This window comes from Ammospiza caudacuta, chromosome 4 (genome assembly GCF_027887145.1).
Source record: "Ammospiza caudacuta isolate bAmmCau1 chromosome 4, bAmmCau1.pri, whole genome shotgun sequence".
Lineage (NCBI taxonomy): Eukaryota > Metazoa > Chordata > Aves > Passeriformes > Passerellidae > Ammospiza > Ammospiza caudacuta.
The window spans coordinates 70996622-71021021 of record NC_080596.1 but is presented as its reverse complement, the minus strand read 5'-3'; the positions used below and the strand labels follow the sequence as shown (position 1 = coordinate 71021021).

Here is a 24400-nt window from a genome sequence, read left to right as displayed (position 1 = left end):
TTAAAACCCATAAAGGAATAGAGAAGTGGGACAGTGATCCAGGCCCTACTGGAGTAGATGCTGTTGTCAGGACAGCTGGGATGGAGAAAGACTGGGAAAGCTCTTGTGAAATATTTGTTTGTATGTTTGGTTTGCACCAAAAATGTTTCCCACTGCTTTTTGTTGCCAAATTCCCAGTGGTTGATGGGGATATAATCACCCAGGGACCCGTGGTTGATTCATGACTGGAATACATTCTGCTGCTTCCACAGTTGGCCCAATCAGTAGGAAAAAGTAAATATAACCTAGATTTTTGTGTCTTTTTTCTCTAATTCAGCTTATCTGGCCCATCTCCATGGCAGCACATTTCTCTCAGATTTACTCTCTTCAGTGGAAGTGTTGGAATTTTGGGTTACACTTGAATGAATAAATTTATGTTGGTGGTTGGAATCATGGAATCATTCAGGCTGGAAAAAACCTCCAAGATCATTGAGTCCAGCCATGAACCAGCCCCACCATGCTTAGCACCAGAGTGTCCTCACGTGCCTCATCCACACATTTCTGTGCAGTTCCAGGGGTGGTGACACCACCAGCTCCCTGTTCCAGTGCCTGCCAACCCTTTCCAGGCAGAGATTTTCCCTAAAATCCTTTCTAAACGTCCTCTGGTGCAGCCTGAGGCCACTTCAGGGGTTCTGTGCACAGGAGGGTGGTGGTCTGAACCCCCCCACAGACACAGGGGAATATGGGGTGGGAGGGTTGGATCCCCATGGAATTGTGTCTGTGTCCTGTCCCTTGCCAGCATTCCCCAGCCCTGACCCTGCCCCAAACCAGACCAGAACTGAAGGGCAGAATGGATTAATCACATTTTTGAAAAGAACCACATCATCACAGCTTTTAATTAAGTAATATTCATTTTATACATTTAATTTTATGATGTTGCTGATAAAGGAATGTCTTCGAAACAAATGACTCTTTCCTAAAACTGTTAAATTTGTTTTTAAGGGGTAGAGGCCATTGGATATGTGTGGTATGAGCCAGTAACAGTGCTGATATTTAATCCACTTTCCAAAATTGATGGAAGAATAATTGAGACCCTTTAGGAACCCTTTAAGGAAGAGCTGTACTCCCTACAGATACTAATGGGGCAAACGCATCAGAAATTAATATTGCCATTAATGGAATGGTGACCTGGCACTTAGAAAGGGTAAAGTTTAATTAGTTCCTTACCAGCTGGGCTCCCTCCCTTCCTAGTGACAAACTCTTGGTTGGTGACACTCTCATCCTTGGCTTTTCCCATCCAGGTTTGGCCAGGTGGGATGTTCTCCACATGACCTCTGAATTGTGCTCTGTTTTTCAGGATCCCTGGCTCTGTGGTTTGGAAGCAGCTTCTGAGTACCTGAGGAAGCAGGAGCAGGACCTGGAGGGTGTGCAGGGTCCCAGGGGCAGGCAGGGACAGCTCTCCAGGACCTGGGAGCTCCTCCAGCCCCGCTCCCCACCAGCAGCACCATTCTGTAGAGCTGGTCCCTGGCATTCCTCCCTGCTGAAGGACATGCACCTGAAACCTTGGGGTGCTGCTGAGCTGCAGGATGTGCAGCTGAAACCTTGGGGTGCTGCTGAGCTGAAAGACATGCACCTGAAGCCCTGCAATGCTGCTGACCTGAAGTCCTGGAATACTGCTGATCTGCAGGATGTGCAGCTGAAACCTTGGAGTGCTGCTGACTTGCAGGACATGCAGCTGAAGCCTTTCAGTGCTGCTGAGCTGCAGGACATGCACCTGAAGCCCTGGAACACTGCTGAGCTGCAGGACATGCACCTGAAGCCCTGCAATGCTGCTGACCTGCAGGACATGCACCTGAAACCCTGCAGTACTGCTGAGCCACAGAAGATGCAGCTGAAGCCCTGGAACACTGCTGACCTAAAGGACGTGCACCTGAAGCTCTACCGTGCTGCTGAGCTGCAGGATGTGCACCTGAAACCTTCTAGTGCTGCTGAGCTGCTGGACATGCAGCTGAAGCCCTGCAATGCTGCTGAGCTGCAGGACATGCACCTGAAGCCCTGCAGTACTGCTGAGCCACAGAAGATGCAGCTGAAGCCCTGGAACACTGCTGACCTAAAGGACGTGCACCTGAAGCTCTACCGTGCTGCTGAGCTGCAGGATGTGCACCTGAAACCTTCTAGTGCTGCTGAGCTGCTGGACATGCAGCTGAAGCCCTGCAATGCTGCTGAGCTGCAGGACATGCACCTGAAGCCCTGCAGTACTGCTGAGCCACAGAAGATGCAGCTGAAGTCCTGGAACACTGCTGACCTGCAGGATGTGCACCTGAAGCCCTGCAGTGCTGCTGAGCCACAGGAGATGCACCCAAAGCCCTGGAACACTGCTGAGCTGCAAGTGCACACCCAGCAGGCAGCCATGGGGCACCCCAGTGCCAGGGCAGAGCCCCGTGCCCCTCTGGCACAGCACCCCCGTGCAGGGAGCCCTGCAGCTGCCCCCCCTGCCCACGGGGAGCTGGGCAAGCCCAGCACCTCCCTCACCCTGTGCTCGCAGAGCCTGGCACACAGCCCCAGCCTGGCCAGCATCCTGCTTGGGCAGCACAGGCTGGGCACAGAGCCCTGGCACAGAGCTGGGGGTGCTGCTGCTGAGGCTCCTGCTGCCTCTGCTACCAGGGCTGCAGCTCCTCAGGAGCCAGCCCAGCAGCCCGGGAGCATCCAGGCTGGGAAGGGACAAACCCTGAGTGCCCGGCAGCCCCAGCTCCTGCCGGCAGCTCTGGGGCACAGACACGGTGCCAGGGAGCTCAGCCAGGAAACAAAGCCATCCATGGAACCTCCCCCTCTGAGGCCATCCCTGCAGGAGGAGATCCCCCCTGGGCACACCCAGCTCCAGGAGATCCCCCCTGGGCACACCCAGCTCCAGGAGATCCCCCCTGGGCACAGCCAGCCCCGGGAGAGCTCAGAGGGTCCAGGAGCAGCTGCACAAAGGGGTTTGCTGAAGGGCCCCAGTGAGGTGTTGGCTGAGGGGAGGAAAAGCCCTGAGGAGCCACCTCTGGTTCCAGAAGAGGCTGTGAGGGAGCAGATGGGTCCTGCTCACCCTTTACCTGCAGATGAAGCTTTGTCCACCATTCCAGAAGAGGCTGTGAGGGGGCAGATGGGTCCTGCTCACCCTTTACCTGCAGATGAAGCTTTGTCCACCATTCCAGAAGAGGCTGTGAGGGAGCACGTGGTTCCTGCTCACCCTTTACCTGCAGATGAAGCTTTGTCCACCATTCCAGAAGAGGCTGTGAGGGAGCACGTGGTTCCTGCTCACCCTTTACCTGCAGATGAAGCTTTGTCCACCATTCCAGAAGAGGCTGTGAGGGGGCAGATGGGTCCTGCTCACCCCTTACCTGCAGATGAAGCTTTATGCACCATGCCTGAAGCTCCCTCATCACCAGTGAAGAGATTCCTGAGCTGTGTGCACATCACCCTCTCCTCCAGGGTCCATCACCCCAGTGCCAGCAGTGCTGGGAATGGGATCAAGGTGTGGGACAAACCTCCAGAGAAGGCTCAGACAGTGACTTTACAAGCAGCTCCAGAATCTTCAGTGGGAGGTGTTCCTAAATCCCCTCGTGCTGAGGGCATTCCCAGCTCAGCTCAGCCTGTGGCAGGTCCCAGCCAGCTGCTTTCCCCCAGGCAGGAGCTGCAGGGCAGGGCCAGAGCCCGGCTCACACAGGGCATCCCCACCTCTGCCACACCTGCCAGAAGGACTTCTGATGCTGCCACCCAGATCACCACAGAGAGTCCCACCAAAGCCACGTTCTCAGCAGAAATCTGTGTGGATCCCCACGAGGGGGGAAGTGCTGCCCTGCAGCCATCACTCCCCAGTGCCCCTGGAGCTCCTGGGACTGCAGCTCCACCCCACAAGGCCCCTGAAGCTCCTGGGATTGCAGCTCCAGCCCACACGGAGATTCCCCCATTCCCAAGGCAGCCTGGTGAGCAAATTCCTGTCTTACAGGTGTCTGCACTTGAATCTGCACAAGGTCAGGTACTGATAAATGTGAAAGCCCAAAACCAGTTTTTTTGTGGAAATAACATCCTTGAGATAATTGTGGTATTTGAAGTTGCTCAACCCTTAAACTTGTGGTTTTCAGCCCTGTCAGGAGGGGTTTGTGTGGAAACAGTTGGGATTCAGTTCAGGTTTCTCTAGAATTGAATTCTTTGTGTCCAAGTGTGGTTGGAGAATATTTTCTGGTGTTTGTGTGTAGATGGTTTGATTTGGTTCACTTGGAGTTCAGTGAGAGCTGGGTCTGATTACTGATTTACTCTCTTGCCAAGATAGCACCAAAAAATCAGAAGGAAAAGTGCACATTGCTGCTTTTAATGGAATAAAACAGCAAACTGCAGGGTTTGGGGTGTCTGTCAGCAGGGGTATGTGGATGTTCACAGGGTTTCCCACCCCAGTGGTGTGTGGTACTGGGGCTCTGTTGTTGCTTTTATAGACTTGAGGGACACATCCCTGCTCCTTTAAAGGGATTCCCTCAGGCTGGGATCAGCTGGGAGCTCTGTGGGTACAGGAGATGTTTCTGTAAGTCACTGTTTGCCACCCTGATCACATTTTTAATATTGAATAGGAGAAGCTGTTTTTCCAGGTAAGGGATGTAACCTTCTACTTGTGGGTGGGGATTAAAAAATCCAATTAATTAAATTTAGCTAATGAAATAGCAATTTAATTTAATTTAGCTAATGAAATAGCAATCCCTGTTGCTGAAGAACAGGGTACTCCTCAGGCTGTAGCAGCAGGAGCACCCTGAGCAGCTTGCCCAGGTCCTGCCTTGCTGCATGAGGGGTTTCCAGCCTGGCTGCTGCTCACTGTTTGCCTTGTCCCCCCAGCCCAGCCCCTGCTGCTGCCCTACAAGCCCTCAGGAAGCTCTGGCATGTACTATGTGCCTTTCCAGAGAGCAGGAGCCAGCGTGGAGCCCAGCACAGCCAGCTCCCACTCAGGTACTGCACCCCTGCCCAGGCTGGATGGGTGTTCTGTGCTGAATTACCTGTGAGCCATGAGGGCAGCTCCTGCCTGCAGCCTCTGCTCTCCTTCTGGGGTGCAAGGGGGATCTTTTCCACTCTGGCAGTGAAAAGGAGCAGAACTCAGTGTTCACAGCCTGAGCATCCCTTGCTTTGCTCTGGGAATCGCTGCTCACTTGGCATCCTTGCAGAGCTCTGCCACTCTTTTTGCAAAGCATGGACCACTGGGTTTAGTACAGGTTTTCACAGGTTTTTATTACAGGTTATCACAGGTTTTATTTGCAGGTTGGTTTCACTCAGAGCTTTTTAACATCCAAAGCTTGGTCTGTAGACAAAACTCACATTAAGAGATTCCAGTTCCTGAATTGCAGCAGTGGTGACCAAGGGCTCAGGCTGATCCAACAGTGCCCAGATCAATCACTGCAGCCACAAATTGTGCTGGCCATGGTTTAGGTGTTCCTGCTCTTGACCTTTTTCAAGTTTATCTGGGGAATCGTGTCCAAAATGAGGGAAACAAATGTGATGCAAATCTGTTGTTTTGCAGAAATGATGATGCCATATATAAAAATTCACTATGCAAATGAAGCAGCACAAGGTTCTAGGAGAACGTACAGCAGGATGGAAAAATACATTTTGTTTTTCCCAGTCCCTGCTGCTCCCAGGGCTCAGCTCAGGGGGAGCTGAGGGATCTGAGTGCAGGAAATCCATGGGATGTAACCAGGTGGGGTTGGCAGGGATGAGAAATTGGTGGGGACAGTTCTAGGTTTGTAACCCTGAGACAGGGATAGGATCATGGAGTCATGGAATGGTTGGGTTGGAAGGACTTTGAAGATCATCCCATTCCTCCCTGCCATGGCAGACACCTCCCACTGTGCCAGGCTGCTCCAAGCCCCATCCAGCCTTGCCTGGGGCACTGCCAGGGCTCCTGATTGCTGGTTGTCTTGGTTTGGAAAGACCGGAGTCTGCTAAGGAAGGCAGGAGAAATGGAGAATGTAAACCCTCCCCACCCCTCTGAATTGCTATAAATTTTAAATTAAGGGGCTCTCAGGCAAAAATATGGGAGCAGGAGATAGCAGTTCTTTAATAGGGAAAAGAAAAAAAAAAGAATAAAAGGATAAAATAAACAATGCAGTACACTAGAACAACACTGCCAGAGTCAGAACCCAACCTGACCCTGTGGGGTGTTGGTGGCAGTCCCATTGGAAATGTGGCTCAGCCCTCCTGCAGTGTCAGGGGTGGTTCTGTTGGAGCAAGGGGATCCTGTAGAGAAGGATGTATTCTTGCTCTGAAGATCCAGTGGAAGGAGAGGCAGCTGCTGCTCCTCTGGGGAATCCCATGGAGAAAGCTGTGCTGGTGTCTCAAAACCTCTGGATTATATCTGGGTAGCAATGCTTGGCTCCTCCCTCTGGGCTCACATCTCACAATGGGATGCTGTAGTTCTTATCAGTCATGCAGTGGCATTCAATAATCTGTTTATCAGCAGATGTCCCCTCCTGAGGGAGGTGTCACTCAAAGAGAGAGATAAAGCAAACTGCCCACTTGACAAAAGATAACCTGCCATACAGATGGTAATGGAAAACATCTTGCATTGCAGGCTTCAACACTGGTTCATTGTGGCATTTGTGTGCCTGCTGTCCCTGGTTGCTGTTTTACTCACTCTGCTCTCTCTGTGCAGGCTCAGAGGATGCTCCTGCTCCAGGGATCCTGGCCCAGGTGCTGGCTCTGGGGGATGAGCCCCCTGCAGCCAGGGCAGCTGCCCAGCACACAGGGACAGTCCATGGGCACTGGCCTAAGCTGGCCTGGGCTGAGGGGCACAGGACACCGCTGGAACAGTCTGCAGGTAATGAGAATGTGGATTTGATTTTGTAATTGTTTCTGTGTGTTCATACATGTGGAGGAAGTCAGAGCAGAAGATTTGACATTTCAGGATCCGTGGTTCCGGTGACATTGCTGGGTCTGCCAGAAAATGCTGGATTTGACTCAGTTTTCTCTTCCTGTCTTTCTGCTTCTCCCTGGCTGATAGAATCCGGGTTTCTCTGGCAAGCTCTAGACTCTGCAGTGTCCCAGGCCAGGCTGCACAGGGCTGGGAGCAGCCTGGGAGAGTGGGAGGTGTCCCTGCCGTGGCAGGGGTGGCACTGGATGGGATTTCAGATCCCTCCAACACAGCCCATTGCAGGATTCCATGGAAAACTTGGCCATCAGTATTTGGTGGCATTCCTGTGTCTCCAGGGATTGTCAGGAATTCCCTGAGGCTGCAGCCAGCGGGGATTCCTTGAGCAGGGGGGTCATTCTGCCCCTGCCCTGGGCACTGGGGAGGGCACACCTCGAGTGCTGTGCCCAGCCCTGACCCCTCAGTTTGAGATGTTTGAGCCCATCCAGAGGGGGCTGGAGAGGGGCTGGGAGCACAAACCCTGTGAGGAGCCCCTGAGGGAGCTGGGGGTGCTCAGCCTGGAGAAAAGGAGACTCAGGGGTGCCCCCATCACTCTGCACAGCCCCTGAAAGGTGCCTGTGCTCAGCTGGGGCTGGGCTCTGTCTGCAGGAACCGACACAACCAGAGCACACAGCCTCGAGCTGTGCCAAGGGAAACACAGGTTGGATAGCAGGAAAAGGTTTTTACAGAAAGGTGATAAAGTTCTGGAATGTTCTGCCCAGGGAGGTGGTGGAGTCACCATCCCTGGGGGTGTTTAACAAAGCCTGGATGTGGCACTGGGTGCCAGGGTCTGGCTGAGGTGTCGGGGCTGGGTTGGACTTGACGATCTTGAAGGTCTCTTCCAACCTGGTGATTCTGTGAGCTGGGCTGGGGCTGTCCCTGCCCAGGGACACTCTGCTGTCCTGTGATGTCACATCAGGTTCCTCTGTGCCCTGCGTGTCCTGGAGCTGCAGCTCAGTGTGCTACTGTCCCTGCCCCTGTCCTGCCCTGTCTTATCCCTGTCCCTGCCCTGCCCCTGTCCCTGCCTGGCTGGAGGAGCTGCCCTGGAGCAAGGTCAGGGTTTGCTCTGTCCTGTTCCTGTCCCTGCCCTGTTCCTGTCCCATCCCTGTCCCTGTCCCTGTCCCTGTCCTGCCTGTCCCTGTCCCTGCCTGGCTGGAGGAGCTGCCCTGGAGCTAGGTCAGGGTTTGCCCGCCAGGCTCTGTGTGCTGAGGGTGCTGCCCCAGGGGGGTCAGGCTGGGCCCAGCCCTGGGTGCCTCGCTGGCTCTGGTGGCAGCAGCTGGAATGATCCTCGTGGGCACTTTGTACAGCACAAACACTGATGTGAGTGCCTGATGCACTTCTGGGTTTTCATCCCTGCACACAGGTGGCTGCAGCCACACCACTCCTGGGGGCTGCATCTCTGCTGTCCTGATGGTTCCTGTCCTGATGTGGTGATAGGGTTTCCATCTGATTATTTCCATTTTTCACTTGAGGTTGGGTTTTTTTCTTTGAAGCTTTTCCTCTCAGAATGGAGAGATTTTGATGTTTCCAGAAGACAATTTTTATTTGCACAGGAAAATTTCAATGATTATGTAAGGCTGCCACATCAATAACCTGGATAAAAATGAGAGGGGAACAAAAGTGTTAACATAAAATTATCTCCTAACATTTTTTATTGCTCTGATGGTCTAAAGGCCCAGGTAAGAAAAGAACTGTAAGGAGAAAGAATATTTTGTGAAGGTAGCCAGTGCAGCTGGAACTTTAAAGAATCTTTCAGAAGAAAGACTTGCATGTCTTAAATCTTCCCTGACTTCTTCAACCATATTTTTAGATGATCTAATAAAAGATTACCTCTACCCACAGAGCTTGTCTAGAGCTTAAAATTATGCAAGTTATGTATTTTTTAAAAAAAAAGTTTCTCTATACAAACTTATTTTTATTTTTTGCCTGTTTACATTCCTTCCATTTCTTGGTAACTTTCTAAAAAGCCAGGAATAGCAAAGTTCTGCCTGGCATTCCCAAGCCTGATCTCATTTGTCAGGAGGATGTGGAGGAAGCCTCTTACACAAGTTTATAAACATTGCCCTTGTATGGGAAGAAAAATTCCTGCACTTCCAGAGTTAGTGGGGCTGGGCCTGGCTGCAGCATCTGTGATCTGTGTGTTCCACCACAGCCCCTGTGCTGGGCAGGGAGGAGATGCAAGCACCCAGTCCTTTCTACAAAAATCACAAGGCACATTTTAAAAGTGGACAGGTTTTACATTATATTAAAAATCACTTTAAAGCTGTTTTGCAGAGCGATCCTGGCTCGTGCTGGGTGTGTTTCAAGGGTGGCCAGGGCATCCCCATCCCTGGCAGTGTCCAGAGCCTGGCTGGATGGGAATTGGGGCACCCTGGGGTAGTGGGAGGTGTCCCTGCCCGTGCCACTGGATGGGCTTTGAGGTCCCTTCCATGGCTCTAACAAAGGCTCAGTTCAGGGTTGGTCAGGGCAGTTTCGTGAGATGGAATTGGTGGAGTGAATTCTTCCCCAGATTCACTTGCATGGAATATTCTCTTGGATTCCATGTTTCAAAAGATAGAAAACATTTGTTTGTGTGATTTTAATAATGCTCAAACCTGATCTCCCAGTTCACTGCATTTGGGAATGAGCTTGGTGATCCTGCTTTTAATCCTTTGTGGTGTTTTGGGAGTTTTAGCATGAAAATCCTGCACTTGAAGCAGAGCAGTGAAACATCCCTGTGTTTTGTGTCTTGCAGAGCTCCCAGCTGGTTCTCAGCTTGCAGAACCCTCCCGTGGTGTCCCTGAGCCCCGTGCCATGCCCACCAGGCAGCGCTGCAGCCAGCATGCCAGGGAGCCCTGCAGGGCCAGGGCTGCAGCTGGGCACGCTGCCCTGGGCACAGCAGGGCACTTCTTTGCCCTCCCTGCAGAGGCTGACGACAGCAGGAGCGAGGAGCTGAGTGCCAGGGGGTCCTTTGGGCACGGGGCAGTTGGCACGGGGCTGCACCAGGGCACTGCTGGCACCGATCCTGCCCCACGGGGCCCAGCTGCTCCCCTGCAGGACAGCCTGGGGAAGGCACCACAGCAAAGGGGCCATGCCAGGGGCGGCCTGGACGAGCTGTGGCTGAGGTTCCTGGAGCGCCAGGGCACACAGCAGCAGCAGCAGCAGCTCAGGAGGAACGGGGAGCTGAGCCTCGTGCAGCGCCTGGACCGGCTGGCCAGGCTCCTGCAGAACCCCATCAGGCACACCCTGGCACCCACAGCTGCTGGGGAGAGGGCTCCTGAGCAGGAAATGCAGGGGAGGGAACAGCCAGAACCTGGGCTGGCAGGAAAAGCCCGGTCTGGGAGCAGCACGGAGCCAAGGGGAGCACGAGCGGGACAGAGGCCACGTGTGAGCCATGGCAGCAGCAGCCCCGGGGAGCCCAGGGCAGGGCAGAAGGTGATCCAGCACCTGAGCAGGATCCTGGAGGAGCAGCAGCCCCTGGGCAGCATCCTGGAGGAGCAGCAGCCCCTGGGCAGCATCCTGGAGGAGCAGCAGCCCCTGGGCAGCATCCTGGAGGAGCAGCAGCACCTGGGCATGCCAAGTGACAGCTCCTCAGAGAGCAGGCTGAGCGGGGAGCCCAGCAGCTGCAGCACCTCTGCGTGGGACACGGGGACAGGGCTGGACACCTCCCCTGCTTCTGGGAGCAGCAGCTCCCTGTCCCTGTCCACCATTGACACAGCCAGGCTGCTCCAGGCCTTTGGGCAGCACAGGGTGGCCCCAAGCACCGACACTCCCAGCCCAGCCCCACAGCTGTCCCCAGAGCTGTCCCCGAGGCTGGCCCGGCTGTACCGTGCCATCAGCCAGCAGAAGAGGCGCTCTGAGAAGTGGCAGGAGCACAGTGGAGGAGCAGGGACTGCAGGATGTCCCCAGGGAGCTGCTCAGAGCCTCGGGAAGGGACAGCAGAGCCAGGTAAGAGCCCCTTGAGCCCAGCACTGCCCCATCCCCATGGGAACCCCAACTGCTGCCAGCTCTGTGAGCTGGGAATCTCTGAGAACCACTGAGAGTCACTACGAACCACTGGGAATCTCAGCATCGCTGGGAACCACTGGGAGTCACTGGGAATCTCTTGAGAGTCACTGGGAATCACTGGAATCTCTGAGAGTCTGTGGGAATCTCTAGGAATCACTGCAAATCTCTGAGAATCTCTGGGAATCAATCACTGGGAATACTTAGGAATCACTGGGAGTCGCTGGGAATCTCAGAATCACAGAATTTCTGGGAATCACTGGTTTGCATGGGAGGCTTCTGCCTTCCATGGGGTAGCCCCAGCTCAGGTCTGAGTGTGCAGGAGCCAGGGCAGCAGCTCAGGCTGGCACACACCGCCTGGGCTTGTATTCCCTGTCTGCATTCCCTTGGGAACAGCTCCATCCCGAGCCAGGGCAGCAGCTCAGGCTGGCACACACCACTGGGTGTGCCCTCCTTGTCCCCATTCCCTTGGGAACAGATCCTGGTGTCCCAGTCCCTGGGAACAGATACCTGCAGGCTCAGTGAGGTTCTAAATCTGATGGAAATTGCAGCCAGGACATCCCTGGGCAAGGCTCCATACAATTATTGGAGTTGCCCTGCTGCTGGGCTTGTAAAAATTTGTGAATTGTTTTGTCTGGCTGGTTGTGAGGATTTTCTTTTTAAAGAGCTGAGAATTTCAGGTGAGAGCTCTGCAGTGCAGCTGTCTGAAAGGGGAGGGAATAATTCCTTCAGGTGAATTCGGCTGTTGCCCTTGGCAGGAGAAATGGAAATGTTCTTAACTGGGACTCAGCCTGGATTTGGTGATTTTAGTAAGGAATTAGTTCAGGGGCTCTGTGATCCACAGGAATGCTGAAAAGTACAGAACAAATGAGGAATATTGAATTACTTCTTTCATTTTTTTGTATTTCCAGATGAAAGTGGAACTGGCATCATTACTACCAGATTTAATTTAAATTACTATTTTATTTTATAGAAACAGCTCCAAGTCTGTTTGTCAAATAAGCCAGTGAATTATGAAATAATTAAAAAGAATGCCAATAACGAAATTAATCTAGGGAAGAAACAATCTTTTTGAAGGTGAAGAATGGTTAGAAAATATTTTATTTAATATTTTTATTCATAACATTTATTTGAAGGTAAAATAAAACTGTTCTGAACTATGCAGTTTTAGGACTATTAACCAGAACACCAGCATTAGGATCCAACATTTCTGGCACAGTTGTAGAATTCAGAAGATGATTTTATTCCACGTTCCATTCACAAGATTAATTTTTCAGGGTCTGTTGAATCTTAAACCCGAATCTGATTTTTTAACGTGTTAAATCACCTGTGAGATGACAAATGGAATTAATGCTATGGGGAATAAACCCTTTAAAGGCTCATTGAACCCCCATGGCTTTAGAAACTCACATTTTTTATCTGCTGGTGAAATATCCTTTTTAAAAAATCCATCTGAAGACATACATGAGCCCCCTCAAATAAGGGGTGAGAGAAGATAGATGGCAAAATAGCAAATTTAATTTAAAATTCTGATTTTGGTCATTTCTGGGCTGTTTTGCCCAGGCTGGGTGGCTGCTGTTGGGCAGTGCTGCAGGGAAGGGCAGATTTGGGGTTTTTCTCCCTGGTTTGACACGTTTTTGCCAAGCACATAATTCAAATTCACACGTTCACAATTCAGATGTTCACATGCTCTATTATCTGAAAGGAAATCCATATCCATGCATGTGTGCAGTGCCTCTCCTGGAGCTGGGATAGTTACAGGAAATTAAAGAAGAGCAGGTTTATGAGAGCCAGAATGGCCTCCTTATAGTATTTAGTTTTGTTTGGGTGATAGAGCTGTAGTAAAGGGAATAAAGAGGCCTCTGCATTCCCATGGCCTCCTTCTAGTATTTAGTTTTGTTTGGGGTGATAGAGCTGCAGGAAAGGGGAATAAAGGGGCTGGTGTTGGGGGTGACTCACAGGACACCAGGTAATTTTCTCCAGGTTGCTGATTGCAGCTCTGTAATTAGAGCTGGAGCTCAGGGGAGCCGTGGGCACTGTCAGGTTGTGCTGGGAGGTGCTGCCAGGTCACTGGTGATAATAAACCCCCAGAGCCAAGGTTGGGACAGCCTTCCTGCTTTTAATGGCTTTGTTAATTGCAATCAGTGTGTGATCTGCAAGCTGTGTCCAGCCCTGCAGCTTTCACACCTGGCTTGGTGGCAGTGAAGGTGTGACACTCCCCTCAGCCCTGCTCCTTCCATGTCCCTCCTGTTTCTTGGATTTATGGAATTTCTCCCACCTCGAGGACTGTGTGGTGAGGATCACAGGGTGAGGGAGCTTCCCCTGTTTTGAAAGGGTTTTGCCTGCTCATCCTCCCAGGGAACAATTCCTAATTCCCAAGGTCCCATCCATCCCTGCCCTCTGGCAGTGGGAGCCATTCCCTGGCTCCTGTCCCTCCATCCTTGTTCCCAGTCTCTCTGCAGCTCTCCTGGAGCCCCCTCTGAGCTCTCCCTTCAGCTGAACAGCCCCAGGTGGGTTGGAGGATGCCCAGTGCTGTCCTGACTGATGCCAGCAAGCTCTTCCCACAGAAATAGTGTGTTTTTATAAAGTAAATAATGTACTTTTCAATGATGTACCAAAGCAGGCTGCTGGAAGTGCACGGGGTGGAGCCAGGGCTGGGATTTGTGAGAGCAGGTGGACAGCTCAGCCTGGGCTCAGCATTAACAACAATGAGGGAAAAGCAATGACTGCTTTCTGTTTAGATGCTCTGTGCTGCTGTTTGGGTTGGAATCTCAGGAATTCCTGTTCCCTTACCTGTTTTGTAGAGCACCATGCCCTTCTCAGACTCCACCTGTGCCAGCAGCAGCTCCTGGGGGCCCAGCTGTGCCCTGAGCCACAAGAGACGGGCTCGGATGCTGAACAAAGGGATCCAGGCAGGTGAGGCCTTGAATCCCACACCTCCCTGGGCTCCTCCTGCCTCTCCTGATTTGGAACCTGTTTTCCACACTCTGGGTATTCTGGTGATGGCTCTGTACAGGCAGCACCCTCCAAATTCACTCCAGATGCTGGCAGGGAAGGGTGATGTGTTTAGTGAAGGTGAGCTGCTCAATTGCCCTTCTTGGGCTGCTTTAAAAACCAATTTTCTCACTTGTAAGTTTATTAACCTCAGCTTCTGCTCCATTCCAATGGCAAAGGTGAGCTGCCTTTTTTATCTATTGTTTTTCCCCGAGACATCTGTTCCTCCCAGAATGGGTTTTGTAGGCATATGCTATTTCAGAAGGCAACTGCAGTGTTCTGTGTTCTTCCTGGGAATATTTTGGGTGTTAAATTCTATTTCAGTCCTGAGCTGCTCCTGGCCTGGTGCAGTTCTGCAGTTGGGTTTTTTCTGGTGGCAATTAGCAGTTTCTTCATTGCTTTCATTTCCACGCCAACTCCCCATCATCACATTGAGTAATGGCCCTGGTTTATTCATCAGATACAGCAATTATTTATTTATTCCTGCTTGTGTGCAAGCAGATTGAATCAGGGAAGGATTTTCATAGGGGAGAGTTAATTCCAGTTGAATTCCCACCCCCAGATAAATGAATATTTTGCTTGGGGTATTTGGTTTTAATTTTCCTCAGATTATCAAGCAGTAACATAACTGGAAACTCTCCTTGCTTTGGGGAAGTGTAAAATAGAAATGTGAAAGGTTTGGACTGTTGGGGGTGGGTGAAGGATGTGATTCCTCACTCCTGGCTGGAATGGGGTCATTCCCTGCCCTGGCACACGGGACTGAGGTGTCTCTCCTTGGTTTCCATTGCAGGGGACCTGGAGATCGTCAGCAGTGCCACCAAGAGGAACACTCGGGATGTGGGGGTGACCTTCCCCACGCCCAGGAGCAGCCAGCAGCTGTGGGAGCCCCCTGGGCAGGGCCAGGGCACAGCCTGGCAGCAGCCCCGGGCACAGCCGGGCAGGATGCTGACAGACACACGGACCAGGAGGAGCAGGCTGCACTTCCAGCAAGGTCAGCACCTGGGGCAGGGCTGGGGACACCTGGGCAGGCCTGGGGACAGCCAGGGCTGTGTCACAGCCTGTGATGGTGGTGCACACACCCTGCCCCAAGAGCATCCTGTGCCAAGGGGCAGGAGCCACGAGAGCATGGCACACACACTGATCTATGGACAGACAGCTCTTCAACTAATTACAGTTGAAAAGTGCTGTGTTTATTACAGCACTGGTACAAGCTGAATAATTTCTAAAGGTATGTGTGCTCTTGAGAGTCCAAACTTCCTTTTTGTCCCTTAACCTGTTGCTGTGCATTAAGCTTTGCAATAGGTTTGTGCATATTTATTTATCACAATTAGTTCTGATCAGTAAAGAGCTCTCTGGTTGTCCATCCATCTCCTGTAGCTTTAGTTTTGGTTTCCATCTTAAGGTCTAAGAGGCCCCTCTTATTTTCTTCTAGCTTGGAAGTTCACACTCTTTTCGCCTTGTTGAGGCAGCTTTGTGAGCTGCAGGCTGTTGCAAGCACAGGTTTTTTACAAGCACAGCAAATGGATAGACTCTACAGACTAAACAATTCAGAGCAGCACACTTCACCTGAATCTGAAATGGGTTTCTAACCTCAGTTAATCCCTAACCTCATGTCTCAACACACACACAGCATGAGAGGGTGAAGGCACAGGGGGGTCCAGGCATGGAGTTCCGATGTGTTTTATTTCAGACAATGCTGAAGGGATCCAGGGGCCAGAGAAAAACACAAAGGAGGGTCCAGGGTATAAATACAGGAGGAGGGAATCGGGGATCCAGTGGTCTGAGGGCTCAGGGGTGGTACAAAGGGAAGGGACTGACAGTGTTGCAGCATGGCAGGGTGGTAGAAATGCTGCAGATACCTCGAGGTGTCTCCTTCAGAAGGTGCTCAGAGTAAGGCCACCAGAACAGCATTTCAGGTCCATGCACAAACAGACACACACACACAGATCAGCAGAGGAAGCACAGGAAGGGTCTCTGTATGATGTATTCCAGTGAGGTTTTATTCCAAAGCATGCCAAAGGATCAGGGACAAAGACCAAACCATGGGGTGTGCACAGGTTCAAGTGTGGGGTCAGTGACCTGAGGGCACAGGGGTGGGCAAAGGGCAGCAACCTGCTGGGAGGGATGAGGGATGAGTAACTGGGGTGGGCAGGGTCAGCTGGCCCATGGGGGAGGCAATCTGATGTGGATTGGCAGTAGTGCTCGGAGCACCATGGGCTGAGTCCTCTCCATCAGCTCAGGTGGGGAAACTCTATGGTAGATCCTTCCAAGGCAAGGCAATCCCTGGGGGTTTCTCTGGGGGGAGGATTCAGAGGGTTCCACACAACAGGGGATGCCAGGGTGGATGGCAATAGGTTGCACAAACCAATGGGGTAATGGGGAAGGGAGAACTCTCTAGAACATGAACATGTAGGGAAGGCCAATGGGCAGGACAGAACTGGATAAATGGACACAGAGCTGCAGGGCACCCTGGGGGAAGTCTCTTTCCTCACCCTGAGCTGTGAGGAGTGCCCAGAGCCTGAGGTGCATCTCTCCAGGCCATTCCCACTGCCCTCTCCCTGGTGGGTTCATGGGTCTCCACAGAGCTGGCCCTGCCACAGCCTCCTCCTACTGGGATTTCATGGGAGTTAACCAAACCCTGCTAGGGATTGCAGTGCTGGCTTCTGATGGCAATTTCAGCCATGGAACAGCTGTTACAGCAGGAAATGCACTCATTGGAGAGGAATAAACAAGGTGGAGAGGTGGCAATCCTGTAGGTGCTTAACATGAACTTCTGAGACACAAAAGGTTCTGTTGAACTCTCAGTGCTGGTCACCAGCTTGTCCTTAATGTCTCATGCCCTGAGGCTTCCCAGGAAATTTTTCCAGAGCACTTGAGTGAAAATTGGGAAGAACACGACTGTTATTGAAAATTGCATTTTTAGGCTGCTGCTGGAGTCTCCTGACGTTTTCATTTATGTTTTTTGTCTCTTAAATTCCTGCCACTCTTCACAACGTCACAATTAAATGTTTAAAAATATTTCCCTTACTCATCACTGTTGTTGTTGTGGGGACTGATCATTCTTTCTCATAAGAGTTTAATTTAGAAAATTCAGAATATCTGCTCAGAATCGCAGCTGATGCATTCGCATCATTGTATGTGTAAACTGTGAGTAACTGAATTCCTGGAGACAGGTTGAGCATTTGGGAGATGGAAAGCATTTGATGTTCCAAAACATGGATGAAGAGCCACAGGGCTTAGGCCAGCAGAAAGGCTCCTTAGAAATGTGTGATTGCTGGTAAATAACTGTTCTTTCCATGGAGAGAAACCTGGAAAATGAAACCTGGGCCGTTCAAAGTGGTGTTTGGTAAAGACTTGCTGGGGAAGGAATTCTCTTGAACCTGCCCAAGGTGTTTCTCACAGAAATTCCCCAGGAATTCAGCTGCAGTGAGGGGTTGCTGCAGTGCTGGCACTGGCTGGGTTTAGTTGCAAACCTGGGCACTGCTGTGGTTTAACCCCAGGTCCTGCCCTTCTGAGGGATGTGGGACAGGATGGGAGGGTGAGAGTGGGGAAACCACTGGATTGGGATAGAAACAGGATAACAAGGAAAGGAGAAGCCACATAAGCACAGTCAGACAGGGAATTCATTCTCCACTTGGAGAATCCTGGAGTGGGTTGGGTTGGAAGGGACCTTAAATCCCACCCAGTGCCACCCCTGCCATGGCAGGGACACCTCCCATTGTCCTGGGGTGCTCCCAGCCCCAGTGTCCAGCCTGGCCTTGGACACTGCCAGGGATCCAGGGGCAGCCGCAGCAAATCTGGAAATTCCTGTGCCAGTCTCTCCCCACCCTCCCAGGGAACAATTCCTGCCCCATATCTGGTGTAAACCTGCCCTCCTTCAGCTTCAGACCATTTCCCCTTGTCCCAGGTTCCTCTGCAGCCTCCTTGGAAGCCCCTGTAGGCACTGGAGGGACCCTGGCAAGCCCCTGCCCACTTTCCATCCCCAGGAGAGCTCCATTGTGCCTGGTGTGACCTGGGGGGGTCAAAGCACCATCATTCCAAGTGCTCCCCTTCCTCTTCCCTCAGCTCTGTCTCCTGACCATGATCTGGGATAGCCCTTGGGTCAGCTGGCATCCCCTATCCTGGCTGTGTCCCCTCATTCCTGCAGGAATAAAGGACCATGGATTGGGATGGACAACGGGCACAGGAATTGCCTCAAATCTTCTTTCTCTCCCATGCTCTTTTAACAGGGACTGCGTGGCTCATCCCAGCAGAGGACTTGGAATGTGAATCAAGGAAAGAAAACCAGTGCAGTGCCCCTCCTGGCCCTGGGCCGGCCTGGTTTGAGCCCTGGAGCAGCACAAAGCCCTGGAGAGAGCCCCTGAGGGAGAAGAACTGGGAGGAGCAGCCCAGGCTGGGCCAGGGAGCAGTGACAGCCCCGGGGGCTGGCAGGGGGCTGGGGCAGCCCCTGGGCAAGCTCACCCTGCAGGTGAGCCCACCCTGACCCAGGCACTGCTGGGGCACATCCTGGACTGCTCTGGCAGCCTGGCTTTCCCCAGGATCCTGCCCCAGGTTATTTCCCCAGTATTTGAATTGGTCTGGTGTTACAGGGGTTAAACCCCTTGGCTTCAGGAGCCAGGAGGTGTAGCTGACAGAACATTCCACCACGCTTGTTTCCACGCAGAAACAGTACTGAGGTGTACATAGCATGAGATCAAAATGAGTTTTTATTATTCTTTATTATTATTTTGGTGGTTTTTTTTTCCTTTCTGGCCAGTTTATTTCCATGTTGTTAAAGCAGAGGCTCAGAGGCTACTAGTGTTAAGGACAGGAGTTTTGTATTACACCCAATATTGTGATGGGATTTTTTCCATGCTCTGGGGTTGGTGGTGGGTGTTGTGGGTCTCCCCTGCAGCTGCCAGCCCCAGCTTGGTGTGTTGGTGTCCCCTCAGGAGGCGCTGGCCCTGCACCGCCCCGATTTCATCTCGCGCTCGGGGCAGCGCCTGCGGCACCTGCGGCTGCTCCGCGAGGAGAGGAGGCTGCACAAAGCCCAGAGGGAAAAGCTGCTGCCAGCCCAGGGGGAAACACTGCTGCCAGCCCAGAGGGACCAGCTCCTGCCAGCCCAGAGGGACCAGCTCCTGCCACCCCAGCAGCTGCTGCAGCCTGCAAGGAGGAGAAAAGACTGCAGGACTGCAAATCACCTGCTGTCCAACCGAGGTACTTTAGGGCTCTGTGTTGAATTCTTTGGTTTCATGAACCCCACATTGTGCTTTAGGGTGTGTTTATTTACTTTGTATTTCTCCTAAACTCATTACAGTTATTTAAGCCTGTTGTCTGTAAGATCTTTAAAGAGTTTTTTGTGAGAACTTCTATAAAACTTACAAAGGACTCAGACTGTTGCAGTAACAAACTCGTTCATCATTCCCTTCTCTCAAAATTTTCCATTCAGGTTTCCTGATGAGAGAAAAAAGAAGAGCAATTCCCAAGCATGAAATGTTTCAAAGATCTAAAAGGTAAAGTTGAGGGAATTTTATTTCAGGTGGATCAGTGCCCTGGGTGGGGAAGAGCTCTGAATCCTGTCTGCAGTCAAAGAACTGGGTGTGCAAATAATTCAGCTTTTTCAGTGAAAAATGCAGGTGCCTTATCAGAGGGAGAAATGTCCTGCTTAGAAGTTCCAAGAAACAAAATCATTTTGTAAATAATTTCTGTAGCTAAACCTAGGATTCTGCTGCAGTGTCAGCCATCCACAGCAAACTGGGTCCCACATGGAGAGGGAATGGGCTGGAGGACACTGGAGCATCTGAGGAAGATTAGAAATTACCAAAGTGGGTAACTGGGGCAGCAGCAAGGCAGCATTCCCCAAAGCAAAAGGCTTTCTATAGAAATAATCACCCCAAGGGAATGCAGAGACGTTTACCCTTGGAGAAACCACCTTAGGGTAGGGTTTGTGTTATTTCTGACTGCAGTAATTCATCTCTGCAGTGCCCAGCACAGTCCATGGATTTACCCTTGGAGCAGCTGAGCTGCAGAGGGGCCACGGGAAGGGATGGTGAAAAATGGGAGCTCACTGCAGCTGAATTTTGCTGTGAATGGGATGGGAGGTGCAGGGCCAGGAGCAGCAGAGGTGGCAGAGCCTGAAATAGTCCCAGGTTGGTGGGATGAGGCCTGAGCAGCCTGGTCCAGCCTTGGAATGGACCCTGCTTTGAGCAGCAGCTTGGTGGCCTGCTGAGGTTTCTGCCAACTTGGTTTCCCTGTGATTCCACTAAACACCTACTGCAATACTATACAATAATACAATATATAAAATAAACCCCTTGATGATTTTTAATTATTTTCATGATACATTTTAATGGTTTTTAGCATTTAAGAGTATTCTTAGGGTGTCTGGGGAAGGTGTCCCTGCCCATGGCAGGGGTGGCACTGGATGGGCTTGGAGGTTCCTTCCAACCCAAACCATTCCAGGATTGAAGAAAAACTTGGGGAAGCATCAGCAGAGGAGAAGACAAAGCAGGGCAACACTACTGAAAGCACTGGAATTTTGGAAATGCCTAAAAAGCTTCAGTGAGGTGGTGGCAGTGCTGAACTCCTGGCGTGGCTGGAGGGACATGGGGCTGTCCTGGGCTGGGGACATGGGAGACACTGAGCTTCAGCTGGGTCACCAGGGCAGGGCAGAGCAACAGGTGCTGCTCTGGGGAGGTGCTGGGGTGGGAGAGGGGCAGTTCCAGGGGCAGGAGAGGCATCCCAGGGGTAGCAGAGCCACCCCAGGGGCAGGAATTCCCAGGCTCAGTGCTGCTGTGGATTCCACAGTGGGACAGCAGCAAACTGCAAACACATTTGTCAGGGATGTGCTTGGCCAGCAGCCCTTAGGGATGTGGGGCTAAAGCAGAGGGTGTGTGTTCCAGTAAAGCAGATGGGACTCAGTTTCTTCATGCCCATATTAAAATAAATAAATAAATAAAGCAAATATATAAATATAAAAAATAGTGTAAAAATAGAAATAAATATACATAAGCTCACATTTATACAGTTTTTAAAGACATTGTGTTTGACTCTAATTGGTTAGTAACCTTAACACCCAATGTATTGGTTAGAAGGTGCTCGTGTGTGTGTATGTGTTAATGCTTTTTTTTCTTCAGATGTTTATGTTTTTTCTTTGTAAATTCTCATAGGACAGATCTTTTGTTATTACTTTTTCCTTTACAAGAATAAGTTGTTATGCAGACTTGATTCTCAATCTAATTTTTTTCACATAAAAACTTACAAGCTGGCTACTAGTTTAGCTAAAGTAACAGGGCCTAAACCATATTTTATAGGGCTTTTCTAATATTTCTCCTTGTGTACAGCAGCTGTGGTTTTTAGTGTCAGGCAGTTTCAAATATCTGGTTTTGCCTTTCCTGTCCCGTTAGGATGTACGAGCAGCTCCCTGAGGTGAGGAGGAAGAGGGAGGAGGAGCAGAGGAGGCAGGAGTACAGCTCCTACCGCCTGAGGGCTCAGCTCTACAAAACTGTGAGTGACCTCTGTTCATAGCTCATATTTTATTATATTAATATGTATAATAAAAAAAAAAAAAATATATATATATATACTAGGTATATTTTTATCTATTAAAATATACATTCTATATATATTTTATATATTTAGATAGCATATATTATATTTTTATATCTTGTAAATATTTATTTTGATATAAAATATATATTTTGATATATAAATATAGATATAAATATAGATATAATATGGAAGGTATATATTTCTATTATATATTTATCTTTATATAATTAAATATTATAATACATATTATAATAGAATATATAATATATCACATATAATATAATATAATATAATATAATATAATATAATATAATATAATATAATATAATATAATATAATATAAGTATTCCATTATTTAAATATATTTTTTATTATATTTATATGGCTATCAGAAGGCAGCATGCCTGGATCTAACTGGTCAGCAGTTCAGTGAAGCTCAGCTCGCTGGCTGGCAATGGCTGCTGTAGGTGTCCATCAAACCTTTCTCTTTCCAGCTATGTTCACATTCTTGTCTCCTGGGGAGGGAATGTTTCACAGGGGTAGAACTTTCCTCCCCACAGGTGTGAGCTGTCTTCTCACAAGAATAGATTGTTTTGCTAACTAATTCTCGCTATTGTAATTCTTATCTCAGAGTAACAAGGCCAGATTTTAGAAAGGTTTTTTTAATAAGGTTTTACCTGTATGTGACACCCCTCCCCTCTGGAGCACCAGGTTCCCTCAGAGGGTCCCAGACACAGGGATCTGCTGAGGGATGTCTGTTCGAAAAGCAAAGTGTCTGCTGAGGAAGGCAGGAGCCTCCTCTGAAATGGAAAATGTAAACCTCTCCCTCTGAATTATTGTGATTTGAAATTAAGGGGCTCTTGGGCAAAGATATGGGAATAGGAATAACAGTTCTTTAACAGGAAAATTAAAAATACAAATGCAATAGTACAAAACAACCCTGCCAGAGTGAGACCATGCCCTGCCCCCTGTGTGTCAGGGTGGTGTCCCAGCCCCATCCCATGGGGGCTCAGCCCTCCTGCAGTGCCAGCTGTGGCTCTGCTGCAGCAGGGATCCTGCACAAGGGGGGAGTTTTCCTCTGCAGCTCTAGGGATGCTGGAGATGGGCCTGGGCTCCCTCTGGCAATGCAGGGCAGCAGAAAGCTGCTCCTCTGGGAATGCAGTGGGCAAAGGCTGCTGGGGTGTCCCAAAGCTCAGATTGGATCCAGGTAGGAATGCTTGGCTCCTCCCCTGGGCGGAGCATCTCCCCATGGGATGATGGAATTTGATCAGCCATGCAGGGACACTCACTGGCCGTGGACAGAAGATAATTAATAATTAGTGGCCCATGAACAGCAGATAATTAATAATTAATGGCCCATTAACAGAAGAGATCTCCTGGAGGGAGGATTGGCTGTGGAAGAGATGAAGAGAACTGCCCCATGAGCAGCGGATACCTGCCCCAGCTCTGACAGGTGGCAGTAGAATACACACTTATCTTACATCCCAGGACAGGAGGGAAGAGCTGGGTTCTGCCCAGAGGACAGCCTGCTGCTGTGGCTGTCCCTCCTGGCCGTGCTGTAGGGACAGGAGGTGCCTGGATCCATTCAGGGAAAGGCCTGCCAGGGGCTGGAAACAAATCTGGGCTCCCCTTTTCATCCCACACCTTCCTGTGCCATGGCAAGGAAGAGGCAGAGCAGGCCAGAAGCAAAAATCAGATTCTGGAGCCATTTTGTCTGGGTGTAAATGGTTCTTCCATGTGCACATCCATGGAGGGGTTGGCCCCAAACTCACCCATCTGCCCCAGCTCTGACAGGTGGAATGCGACCCCAGCCACACCTCACAACCCAGGGCAATGCAGTCCAGTGCTGGGGCTGCCCAGGTGTGCTCCATTCATCAGCCAAGCTCTGCTGCACCTTTCCTTTCCTGAAATCCTCCCATCCCACGGAAAAATGGCTCAGAAGGTGGTGCTGGTGAAATGATACAAACCAGGGCTTGTGCAGGCCCTGGGGTGGAACAGAGGGGTCTTGGAGCACATCCCAGAAGGACAAGTGTCCTTCCAGAGCTGGGTTTGCTCTCCTGTGCCCTGGCTGTAGATAGATTGGCTCAGGGAATTCCCAGCCATGCCTAGCAAAGCCTGGAGTCACCTTTGATTTATCCAGGCTAGAGCCTGCAGTCCTGGTGGAGGGTTACCTCTGAGGGTTCCAGCAGTTTCTGTTTGCCCAGCACTGGCCCTGCTCAGCCAGGACCCCTCTCTGGGAAGCTGTGGGATGAACCAGTGTCCCTGAACATGGGCAGGCTCTGAAACTAAAACTGGCCTTTTCTTTAAACTCTGGTTGTTAAACTTGCACTCCAGTTTTAGTGTTAAACTCCTGGAGTATTCCAGAGCTGGAGTAACAGGCTTGGCTGTTTGTTGGGAGCAGCAGTCATTGGATTTTGGAAGCCAGCACTTGTAATGTGTTCTGTAAAACATCTTCCTACTCTAATCTGGGGAATTTACCACTAGAAAGACTTTAATTTGTTGCTATACTTGAGCAGGGTATTTTCAGGACATTTTTTTTCTCTGGTCTGAGAATTCCAGATGCTGGTATAGTAAAGTTTGGGGAATTAATGAGTTCTGGCAGTCACTGACTTGGAGTGGCAGAGTGGGCTGGAAGCAGGGAGGAAATAGGATCAGAACTTTTGCACATAAATATGGGTTTGATTGGAAGGGAGGTGATGATTCATGGCAGTAAATAATTGCAGTGCTTTCGTTCTCCCTGCTGGTGCAGAAGAGCTGCTATAAATCAGGGAATGGTTTGGTGAGGATGGCACCAGCTTCTGGGTGAGGCTCATTATGCCTGAAAATCAACCACAGATTCTGTGGAATGGCTCCAAAAATGAGACAGAGCTGGTCTCAAGGCATTTCTGTGACAGTTTGGGGCAGCTCACTGACGGGAAAAGAATAATAAAAAGTTTTCTTGGCACTGAGTGAGGGGGAAACAACATGGGCCCACCTAGAACTGGAGCC

The 24400-nt window shown here is 50.6% G+C and overlaps 1 protein-coding gene across 1 annotated transcript in view; it reads left to right on the top strand.

The window, feature by feature from the left end:
- The window catches only part of ALMS1 (ALMS1 centrosome and basal body associated protein), a 31093-nt gene that overhangs the window by 5538 nt on the left and 1155 nt on the right, over nucleotides 1-24400 (top strand). Inside the window, exons 3-13 of the mRNA XM_058804343.1 lie at nucleotides 1337-2402; nucleotides 2742-3944; nucleotides 4843-4953; nucleotides 6650-6814; nucleotides 9639-10831; nucleotides 13693-13804; nucleotides 14673-14873; nucleotides 18112-18350; nucleotides 18814-19078; nucleotides 19311-19374; nucleotides 21268-21367. Of these exons, the coding sequence (XP_058660326.1) occupies nucleotides 1337-2402; nucleotides 2742-3944; nucleotides 4843-4953; nucleotides 6650-6814; nucleotides 9639-10831; nucleotides 13693-13804; nucleotides 14673-14873; nucleotides 18112-18350; nucleotides 18814-19078; nucleotides 19311-19374; nucleotides 21268-21367 (4719 nt within the window). The remainder of the gene's footprint in view (nucleotides 1-1336; nucleotides 2403-2741; nucleotides 3945-4842; nucleotides 4954-6649; nucleotides 6815-9638; nucleotides 10832-13692; nucleotides 13805-14672; nucleotides 14874-18111; nucleotides 18351-18813; nucleotides 19079-19310; nucleotides 19375-21267; nucleotides 21368-24400) is intronic.